This window comes from Ylistrum balloti, unplaced genomic scaffold, assembly GCF_031769215.1.
Source record: "Ylistrum balloti isolate Yb309-2 unplaced genomic scaffold, AGI_CSIRO_Ybal_v1 Utg370508, whole genome shotgun sequence".
Lineage (NCBI taxonomy): Eukaryota > Metazoa > Mollusca > Bivalvia > Pectinida > Pectinidae > Ylistrum > Ylistrum balloti.
This window is the reverse complement of record NW_026782328.1, coordinates 935,976-947,473: the sequence shown is the minus strand read 5'-3', so window position 1 is coordinate 947,473 and position 11,498 is coordinate 935,976. Positions and strand designations below refer to the sequence as shown.

At 32.9% G+C, this 11,498-nt stretch overlaps 1 protein-coding gene across 2 annotated transcripts; it reads right to left on the bottom strand.

Annotated features, from left to right (window-relative positions):
* Positions 1-1,042: 1,042 nt before the first annotated feature.
* LOC132555589 (DAZ-associated protein 2-like) lies at positions 1,043-11,272 on the bottom strand. Of its 2 annotated transcripts, XR_009554448.1 has the most exons (6): positions 11,192-11,272; positions 10,786-10,908; positions 9,020-9,078; positions 7,337-7,474; positions 5,008-5,276; positions 1,043-2,858 (listed from the first exon to the last, which is right to left on the bottom strand). XR_009554448.1 is itself a non-coding variant. In XM_060219933.1 (5 exons), the coding sequence occupies exons 1-5, from the start codon at positions 11,196-11,198 to the stop codon at positions 5,163-5,165; spliced, it is 441 nt and encodes a 146-aa protein (XP_060075916.1). In that variant the 5' UTR covers positions 11,199-11,272; the 3' UTR covers positions 3,567-5,162. The 2 variants fall into 2 exon arrangements, 1 of the variants encoding a protein (XP_060075916.1); XM_060219933.1 differs by lacking the exon at positions 1,043-2,858 and having other exon boundaries at positions 3,567-5,276.
* Between the last annotated feature and the right edge of the window lie 226 nt (positions 11,273-11,498).

Below are 11,498 nucleotides of genomic sequence, written 5' to 3'. Positions count from 1 at the left end.
GGGCAATAACTCTTTCCAAAATTGTAAAACCACAATGCCAGTGAGGACACCACATTTTATGTAATGGTTATAAAGTCGTCAAGTTTCCGATAAATTGATGAAAAAAAATGAGGAAGAAGATTCTTACAAAATTATTTCCAGTGGGAAATAAACAACGATACACTCAAAATGCAATTTTTCTGTAAAAATTAAAGTTAAGTTAATCTCCTCTCCAGGAAGACATGAGAGAGCCATTTTGGTAATTAAAGCACCTTAAGACAATTCCATCCAAGAAAAGCATTTGATTTGACCAAATCTTGGTGTTGAAAGGAAGATTTTTGAAATTTCAGTCACTTTGACCCCTTCTGGCCATACCCATCAGTCTCTGTGGGTAAACCAGGATCAATATGGGCATGTCATCAAACCATCATCCTTCACTCACAATCCTAACCAAGTTTGAAATATTTTGTATGGAAATTAAACAGATTATGCTCAAAAATCCTATATAAACTATAATAAACTTTACCCCGTTTCCACAGAGAAATGTGAGACTTAGGGCCATGAAATTCACAATTTTTGTAAACCACCTTAAGATGCTTCCAACCATGAAGAGGATTTGATTATACCTTATCTTGGTGTTGAGAAAAAGATTTTTGAAATTTGAGTAAATTTAACACTTTTGGCCGTGGTCCTCAGGCCCCCATGGTGTGGGGACCATATAATTCAATATTTTGTTTCATCTTATGCCAGGGAAAGTTTCTTCAAAATTTCATTGAAATCAGTTCAGGAGGTTTTGAGAAGTAGTCGACAATATTAAATTGTTTATGGACGTATGAGGATGAAAGCAGCACCTTCAATCTGAATTTCTCTTTTTTAACGTAAGGAAAGGAATTAAGATACCACACAATGTATGTCTTTTCAGTAAGTTTTATTCATGAAAACAAGGAATGAAAACAGAAATAATTTTTTCAAAACTTATTAGGAACAACATTTACACTACAAAGTATAAGTTACAAGTTTATACATTCTAAAAATAAACATTGAAAGAAATTTGGATTGAATGTATATTGTAAAATTTACTTTTAAAGGAACTTAAAAACAATTTAAACATTAATTCAACAGCTTAAGATGAACAACAAATCTACATATCTGATTGTAAATTATGACACAAAATGGAGATTGTTATCACAAATAAACAAAAAGAAACAGACTCAAACAGATATACTGCACTACAATTAAATCATACAAAAATGAGATATCTAAAAATTGTGCCAACAGACTGTCTGCTACTAGTTGTCATGACTTGATTAAAATGAACATTGTATGAATATCTTGTATAAATTCTATAGAAATTGGATATGCACTTTTTCTTGTGTACAAAATGCAGGACCTATGAAATTATTCAATTTTCACATGTTGGTATAACTACCACCTTCTTCACAAATTCAAGTTATTTCAAGAAATTACACAACCAGAACCTAAAATGTTCCTTTGCTCATAAATACATATTTTTTTCTAATTCTCTGGACACAGACATTTTGGCAATACCCATAAACTTATTCACACACAAAAGGAAAATTCTGATTTTCTGACATCATAGTGTTACTGAGCAGTATAGCCTAGGCATCTATTTTACAATTCAAGGAAAATATTTGGCATTAGGAGTATCTGTGAGATACTCCCTACCAAAATTAACATTTGTTAAACAAATAAAAAAACAAAATATCCGAGTAGCAATATGAAAAGAAATAAAATGAAATTATGGTTCACATGCTTCAGCTGTGAGGGAATTAAAAATTCCGAATATATATTTAGTGCCCTCTATTTGATATGTGTGCATGAGGTAAGTAAGTAGCTACATAATGGAAATTCATTAGGAAATAGACTTCTTACAAAAAATAAAATCATTAATATCTGACATCAAGTTGTTTACAATATAAAATGTCTACAAAAAAGAATGGTTTCTGATGCTGGTTTAACATGATAATAATGCTGATGATTTATCACAGATTGTAGTCAAAATTACCATAACATCTGCAAATCCTACCATTCTATGAAAACTGAACTATCCACATAATACAAGAGATCCGAGAGGGATCTTGGCACCAACCATTGTGTGATCTTTATTTGCTCTTTGAATGTTGGATCTTATCTCTTCTTTTCTCTTCTCTGTTTTTACTTTTAATGGTAAGATATTGGAACATTCCTTAGCAAAAATCACAATGATAATCTTTACTTGCCAAATCCAAGATGGTCACCTGAAAGCCATTTTGTTTTTTCTGATCAGTCCCAAAATCAAAAGGGCACAAGAAGAGACCAAAGGGCACCGACACATGAAATTTGGGAAAAATCCATCCAGTATTCTCAAGAAATAGTGATTTCTAAAATAGTTGACGAATGGACGACCGAACAATGGATGGACGGACCACAGATACAGGGCGATTTGTATAGCCTACCATCATCAGATGGTGGGCTTATAAAAGAATCAAACTTCTTTCAAATACCACTGAAGAAAAAATAAACCGTCTGTAATTATCAGTTTCTTTAAATTTATGGCTTTGTGAGAGATTTTTGCATGTTTCATTTTTTTAATCAATCTTCGAAAAAATTCTTTCTAGATATACCTTCAGGAATGCCATACAATACAATGAAAACTATGATTATTTAAACTTGCATGACTGGGACTTTTCTTGTGAAAAAAAAAAAACAGAAACCATAAAACATTTATGGTAAGATTTTGATGTTTGGTAATGTCCTTCCGTTGTCTACAAGGTAAAGTCATCATCAAATTCTCTATACCTGCGCTGAGTTCCCTGTACTGCCTGGCCCTGGAACGTGGCCTGCTGTGCTCGGTTGGGGAGGTAGCCCGGGGGAGGTGGCTGCAATTAAGGAGAAACACTTGTCTGTTCAGAAGATGCTTTTTCTTTTGAAGTTAAAAATAAAATAACAAGAGAAAGACCACATTTCACGCTAGTTCAACAGATATTTGTGAATAGATTATGGGAATACAATACAGCAACTGGCCAAGACATAATCACCTTACAAGTTCATCATACCAACTTTGAAACTACTTTGCATTAAATGAAAATTTCATTGTCTTGACAACCATCATTTCATTCTTTTATTCTTACCTCTGATGACCCGAGATATTTTTAACTCTTTCTGACTGACCAATCCAATACGTACAAAGTCCATTTAGATGGCTTTCCTGGAAGGATTTTTCTTCTTTCTTAATTTAGACTAATTTTCAAACAACCTTGGTACATTTCTCTTTGTGTTTATAATTCAATGTAACAAGAACAAACCTTCCATGATTATTACATGGCCTCCGTATCACCTATTTTAGCAAAGAAATAGTGGTCTGAAATAAAACAAGCCTGATTGATGGCATTTTCATCTCATTTTTCAAATAAAATTTGTTAATCAACAACAGCAAACACATAAATGTGTTACAGCAGGATTTAAGTCTGCAGACAAGAACTCTCTCCACTATGTATCTAGTGTCATTTTGACAGAGAACATAACTCATCATTCTAATCACAGGCCATGAAGTATAATGTAAAATAATAACAAAATCAGGTCTAGACTGTCTTTAAAAAAACAAATTTATTATTTATCAACAGGTATAAATATGAAACAATAAATTCCAAAGCAACTTAAAATTGCATGATTTAATTAAAAATCATTATAAATTATAACTTTCATGATCTCCCATCCTCAGAAATGTTGGAATTATGATTGAATGTACAGTTTATGATAAATTTCATGTTTTGAGAGGAAAAATACAAGTAATCACTAACCTAGATCACTGGTTATCTACTGCAAAAAATAACAGAAAGAAAGGAAAGGAAAATTGTCAGCCAATCATCTTCAACGGCTAGCTCAAATTGTTAAGAGTTTTGCCATTTACTTTGCCCTGAAACATCGCAACAGTCCAAGCAAAATTAACAATGCCAGAGACTATGCTAATTGTAATGGAATTCTTTAAAGGATTGAGGTTTAATACACAAAGATTTCTTTATAATGTTTTATACATAAAATCCATTATCGACACAATGAAATATTTGAAATATGAGTATTTTAACTATGTTTCATGTATCTCAATCAATTATTTGAAATGAAATCAGTTTAATATGGTCCTCTGTTTTAGATACATTGTATTTGCAAAAGCAAGCCATTCCTGACAGCAGATTGGGAAATTCATGCCATTTGGTATATATATCACAGATAACTGTAGGTAGAGCAAATGTGGCTGCATTATCCAAATCCTTAAAACATATCATGCAAATGTTATGAATTGTCAATCAAAAGTACCTGTCATTTTTACTCCTTCATTGCTTGTCTGAAGTACAAAATTTATCAATAATTCTGAAATCTTAATTCCATTTCAAGATGAAAAGGCTTTAAATATTGGGTAGTAATGTGCCATATTAATATCTATAAACAGTCTATCATTTAAACATTTAATAACCCAGAGGTAAAATACACCTCCTTCATTAGTACCAAATTCTGTGAAAAGGGAACATTACAATTAGATAAGAAATATCACAATGAAGTTTTTACATTTTATATTGATTTTTATTGTGTTATAAATCCTCAATACATTTTATTCTGAAGTAATCTGATACATTTGATTCTAGTGATTTGGAATGAAGGCAGGGGTTCTCAAATTTGAACAAAATCATTTTCATACACAATTCATTGACAAAATATTCTGACAATAATTTTCTGTTTCTTTAGAGATAATTGATATCTGTGTAAAAGTATAAAAAAAAAAGGGGGGGGGGGGGTCAAATCCATTGATCACAACTTTTCTCTCATATTCTTAATACTAACTGGTAAACTGGGGGCCAATTTTGGGTAAGAACGAAAAGTTATCTCCCTTTAGATTGACAGAAATTATGATCAAAACATTAAAATTCACTGCACTCACATGTACATTTAATGTTGTTATTAAATTACAAAACATTTTTGGGTTCAGATGTAAAAGAAAATCTAGCACACACATTTCCTATTAATTGTATTTACTAATGTTTTTTAGGTATTCCCTTCTCCTTGGTCCTCATACTTCATAAACAATTGTCGAGGATTCTGATAAATCTCCACTTTCCTACCAGGTGAAGCCCTCATCACACTTGCTTTATCTTAGTTCTCTACCAGGTGATGTCCTCATCACATGCACTCTACCAGGTGAAGCCCCCGTCACACTCTCTATATCCACGTGTAGTTCCTCTTACTGCATGACCTTGGGCTGCAGCCATCTGTGCCTGATTAGGGAGGTAACCAGGGGGAGGTGGCTGCAATTCATTGTTGAAAGAAAATTAGGATGTGTAACAATAAAAAGTCATGAATAAAGACAATTTATCATAAGTGCTTGTTTTTGTTACCTTTGCGATGGGACTTAGTCTTTTGATTTTTTTTTTTTTTTGGGGGGGGGGTTGGGGGATGGGGGGGGGGGGGTTGGGGGGTCTGACCGAATCAATAAATAAATTATGAAGAAATGTTAATTCAATCCTATTATGATATAGACAAACAAATAAATAAATGTCATCAAAATAACGTATTGGAATATAACAAATGATCAAGAACTTGTCAGAATATTTCAGTTTAATCATGTGTATTCTGTCTCTGTATTGGAAAAAAAAGTTAATAAAATTGTGAATATCAAGCATTGTTTGTATAGTAAAATCTTTGAAATTTTCTTGTGAAATGATCTTTCATTCTATAAGAGGTAAGTAATAAATAAATCTGAGTTCCTGATTTAACACCAATATTACAAGATTAAAACCAATACAATATTCATTAACAGTACATGAGGATATTCGGATAGTTTAGGTTCAAAGAACAGGATTTTCTCTGTATGTCATTCCATACAATTGCAGCACAAATCCATGAAGAAACTAATGCTTGCAATATATAACGTAAATACTTACACTGGTGGTAGAAGAATAAGCTACATTCCATCAACTTTAATGGCACAGGGTTCACGCCAGCAGTCTTGTCTATCACATTTTGCAAAATATTATCATTAAATCTGGAGGCCGACAATATTTCCCGTGAATAAAGATCCTTTTCAGTTATGAAGGTAATGACCCTCAGGGAGATAAAGAATCAATTTGTCCCTTCAGGGAGCCCATTCCTGTTAAGGTATCAGCTAGGTGAATTATGTACTTGTCAATACAAGGTGTATGGGATAGTTGAAACAGTTCTGAATATCTACCCATGTTTTTATTTCTGTCTAGGTTGTGGTCAAGTATAAAATTCCAATGACAAACAATGTTGGAAATATAACCCAGACAATTTTTTCTTTGATGTAGATCAAAGGTTAGAATATAGCTCAGAGTGATCCAGTGACAAGTATTGAAGGAGAATGAGTCTGAACAAGATTGCAGAAGGACAGATGAAAGGAAGGAAGGAAGGAGAGATGGACAAAGTACTCAGTGTTCTGATTCATTGAGAAAGCTTGCCATGTAATCCTAGACAATATCAGTAATCAATATTGTATTCTCAAATGAGACATGGTTTTTGTTACTGATAATCAAATGAAACAGAAAATCACAGATACAACTGATTATGGGAGATCATTATCAATACAATAATGTATATCTGTCAACATAGGTGACATCAGTCTATACTACTGAAATATATTGATCAGAACAATACGTCATATTTCATCAGTATATCAAGGAAGTACAACTTACACCTGGTTAATATCAATACATAGGTCATCAATGATTACAGAATTGATAAACTAAATATGGTATACTTTCATTTATAAATCATATTACAATCTATGTTAGTTTAATCTATCCTTGATACCCAGTTAAGGATATGAAAAACTCTATATGATAAATATCAATAAAAAGATAAACAATCAACATAAAAAAGTTTACTGTAGTGAACTATGTAATCTTTCTTATCAACATTTGTAAATAGAAATTTACAAATTGATGTTACAAAATAAAATTTGGGGAAAAATGGAACAAAAATGTCAAAAGCTGGTGTGAACCCTGGCCCAATTTATAAACACTAACTGCAATAGTGGGCTCCATTACATATATATTGGTATACAAAGATATTTACAAAATAATCAACAGTGGCTTGGTTCATGGCCATTATCTTTGATTCAGGAATGAACAATGTAAAAACAAATGTACCACAAACATAAAACTGGCATCTAATAGACCTTGAGTAAGACTCAAGGCCAGAAAAAATTAATATTTACTATGAAAAAAAATGTCATGCCAGAAGATTGCTTCAAAATCTATATGTGGGCTCAAACTCTAGGTAATGATATATTTCTGTAGGATACAGGAATAGATGGTTAATAACAGACTATTTCAATAGAAATACTTACAGGGATTCTTGGTTGAGCTACTCCATCAAATCTACACCCATTGTCAAAAGTTGCACCAACATTTACGGTCTGTTGAGGTTGTTGGTAGTATACAGCTGGGGGTGGGGCCTGCCCACCATAGTGCTGTGGCATTGGGTTCTGTAGAAAACGAACATAGAAAATTCAAACTAAATTCAATGAGACTATGACAATATATCAAGGAGAAGATCAGATATTCCAGGATAAACATCTTTTGCAACAGACTGTATCTGCTGTGTAAATCTTTGTCAATCAAAGTAAGTAATGTCATGCTCCCAAAAGAGAAAAAGGTGAGCGACATTGGAACCATTGAGCAAACATGATCAACTTCATATGGAGCAAAATGATCCCCTATAACCCTTATCAACCAGGATCACTTGAAACCATGTGTGGTAAATTCATCTATCAGTTGTCCAAATCTTGCATAAAAATTGTATAGGTATAGGTCTATTAAAAGATCTTACCACTTACCACATTTTTGATGGTTTCATCCTTTGCATACTTCTTTGATTTTGAGACATTTAACAAGAAATACACTACTGTATTTAGTTTACAGCCAAATAATTGTACCACTGTCTTTTTAGAAAAGAAAACTCTTATAATGAAGGCTTTCCTTGGAATGGGGCATGGTAGTATATAGACTAGAAAATCAAATGTTCTTATAGCAGAAATGTACTTCAGAAGGAGTATAAGATCATACAAAAACTCTTTGCAGTCTACATACCATCAAAATCACTTTTCAAGGAAACATATAATTACATTACAGTTTCACTGAAGAACTGTAACACTGATTTGATAGTTCTAACAATACAAGAGTTCCTCAGAACTGTATGTGTCGCCTGCATAAAGTGTCACAGTCACCCAGAAATTGAACTGGATGTGTAACAATCAACTATAAAGTTGTAATACCAAATTTCATTTCTATAACTTTAAGCATATAGGGAAAACTGCGCAAAGCAATATTCCTGAGAAATTTTCCAAGTTCAAAGGGACATAACTCAGCCAAGATCACAGACAGCTGGGAATCGAACGTAATCTGTACCCTTGCAACAAGAAGCCATATGCCAAATTTCATTTTGATACTGCAAAGCATTACCGGAAAGCTTTCGTACGGACGACTGATACCACCACCGCCAACTGACGACGGACAAACTGATCCCTAAGTATCCGCCAGCTCTGTAGGCAACACAATAAATGAGAGAGGTCTGTATTCTTATCATTAATAGCTAATCTAAATGATTGTAATACTGAAGCATGATTACCCAGTATATCTTCTTTAGAAATATTGCATAATGTATAGGTAGGGTTTCCTTTGTTATTGAGCATACTTCATAAAAATATTTCTATAGTAGAATGGAAGAATATCCTCCCCTCAATCTCACTGACAGAGGGAACATATTGTTAATCATGGAAAACTTTGATTTTTATGTCTTAACCAGAAACATTTTACTTCTCGGACATTTAATGGATCCATCTACATTTGTAGCTAATACACATTTATAACAGAATATTTCAAAGATGCTGATATTTCTAAATGAAGATATATAGCACCAAATGGAGAGTAACACACACTGGTGGAATGTTGCTATCTTGTTATCTCCAAAAGGAGATTAGTACTGGGAAGGGACTTATATTCTAGATTACATAGTACTGGTAGGTACTCACTGTGGCTACAGGTGTGTACGGAGGAGGTGGAGCAGAGGCATAGGCTGGAGGCTGCATCACTGGAAAAAATTAGTTTTTTTTAATAACTTATAACAATATACCACATATTAGTAAAAACTATAAAAAAAAAAAAAAATTCAAATTGACATACATATATAAATACATATATATATATATATTTATCCTGCAACTGTCACTGCCATTGTTGGAATAGACCTCCCAGATATATTTTTGCTGTGTAACAGAAAACAATTGTATTTTTGCATGCGCAGTAATTCAACAGAATTACTCTCTGAATTCACTTAAATATAACATTCAGAAATATAAACAGTTGTTGAAATAAGCGACCTTACTTGTTGTAATAAACATGTTGATTTATGAAAATCCATAAAATTGCTGTTATACCCGAGGAGGTCTGGTACTATGTACCATGTGGAGCAATTATTTTGGCGTCCATAATCAGGCAAAATTCAGCATAACATCAATGTCAGGTGAGCAAAGATTGAACAACAAAACTGTTTAAGTTTCAATAGTTTGATTTTCAATCAATTTTGCAGGATAAATAGAATACACTTTTGTCTTTTTTCATTTTAACCAAAATACAGCTTATATTTTAAGACACTGACCATGTATTCTCTCTCTCTCTCCCTCTCTCTCTATATATATATATAAGTATTTTGCATTTGTTTGGATTTTTTTAACCATATGAATTAGTGGCAATGCATAGGTTGTTTTTTAGGTCTAAATATCTCAATCTTTAAAAGCATACCTCGCATTGAATCAACTGACTGATGAAGTCAATCAGGTTGACTTCAATGTCAAATTTGCTTGGACTTACCATCTTACCATGATTTTAACCCAATTAAAGGGATAATCTGCACACGTTAGGATTTCATGGGATGTTTTTGAAGAAAACTTTACAAAATCACTACTTCTGTTCTTATGGATTTCAGACAATTCAATTTTCCATGTAAAATTCTTTATAAACCCAGCTTGATCAATTTATAAACATTTGTACAGCCCTGATTGCATCAAAACAAGTTTGTGTTACAGAATGAAATATTTGTGTAAATCATGAAATCAACACAAAGCAGTTTAATGATGTAATAAAATTGTAACCCAAGCAAAAAGCATAATGTACAGCATACACTTGTGTATTTACTCAATACCCGGCATATTACTATGATCCAGTGACCTTTCAATTCCTGATTTCCTGATGTGCTCTATTTAGATGGTTTGGCTGGGAGCATTTCCACCCAAAACTGACCACAGGATAGATATTTTGATGATAACACTAGTTTTACAAGTCATTAAAACAAGTTCTTAAAAAGATACATTTTCTTTCCGACTTGGATTTCATGGGAAAACCTTGCTCACAAAAACCACTAGCAATATAATCCTAGTCAACTGTTATTTGTTTATCTTTTTGAGGACAGATAAGTACGTGGATATATTGCACTCACAATGTCAATGAAAATAAATCTCCAATGAAAATTAACTCTTTCTTTTTACATTACAGAATGTCTGCTGCTATTGATATGTTTTGTGTGGTCGTTATATATTTTTTTTTACTTTCAAGTGACACTTGCTTCAGTTATTTTCGTAGAATTTTCTTTATCCTGATGAGTCCAGAGCATCAGTTTCAATATTTTACAAATCCAGCGAAGAAAAAGTAGGGTGGTTCTCAATATCAGAGCGAGTCCACAGGAACAGCAGGGATCAGAGACTAAAACGAAGTATCTGTCTTAAAGGAAGAAAACATTTACCTGCTGATGGCTGTGGTCCCATGGCATAGCCTTGTGGCATCATTTGTTGGTGGTATTGTTGTTGTGGGTACCCACCAGATGGCTGTGTCGGATAGGGGGGCTGTGTTGGATAACCACCTTTTCCTAATGAAAGAAAGATGTCAAAATATTGAAACGGAAGACTGTATCAATAAAATACAATGTCGCATAAAAAGAGAAAAGATAAAATGTGAAATCAGCTTTATCATCACTAAACACACAGATCAACCCACGACTTGACCTATTGGTTAGTTGTTTGTTTACATTTCTTCTCTCTTCCTGCCCTGGTGACAACCCGTCTTGTAAAAATCCATCTCAAACTTATTTACTTGACATCTATAACATCAAATAAAATTAATGCATATTTTTTATTCCACTGAAGACTTACCAGACATTCTTGTGCTGTGTGTCCTTTCTAAAGACTGTCCTTTTGTGGAAATATTGTGAGATTGCTCAATCACGGTCTCAGTAAACACTTGGTGGCGCTGTGAGTAATGGTCAAGTGATCAATGAACAGAAGGAAAATATAATCGATAAATATCTGACATTGTATATATTCACTATAATATGTTGTCAAAAGTTGTACTTGCAAAGATGAAGAATTTTTAATCAATTTTTATGTGTATGTTGATTCTGTATAAAATTTTCTTATTAGATTTCAAAGATATCCCTGTTATCGGTTATTTTTCAGATTT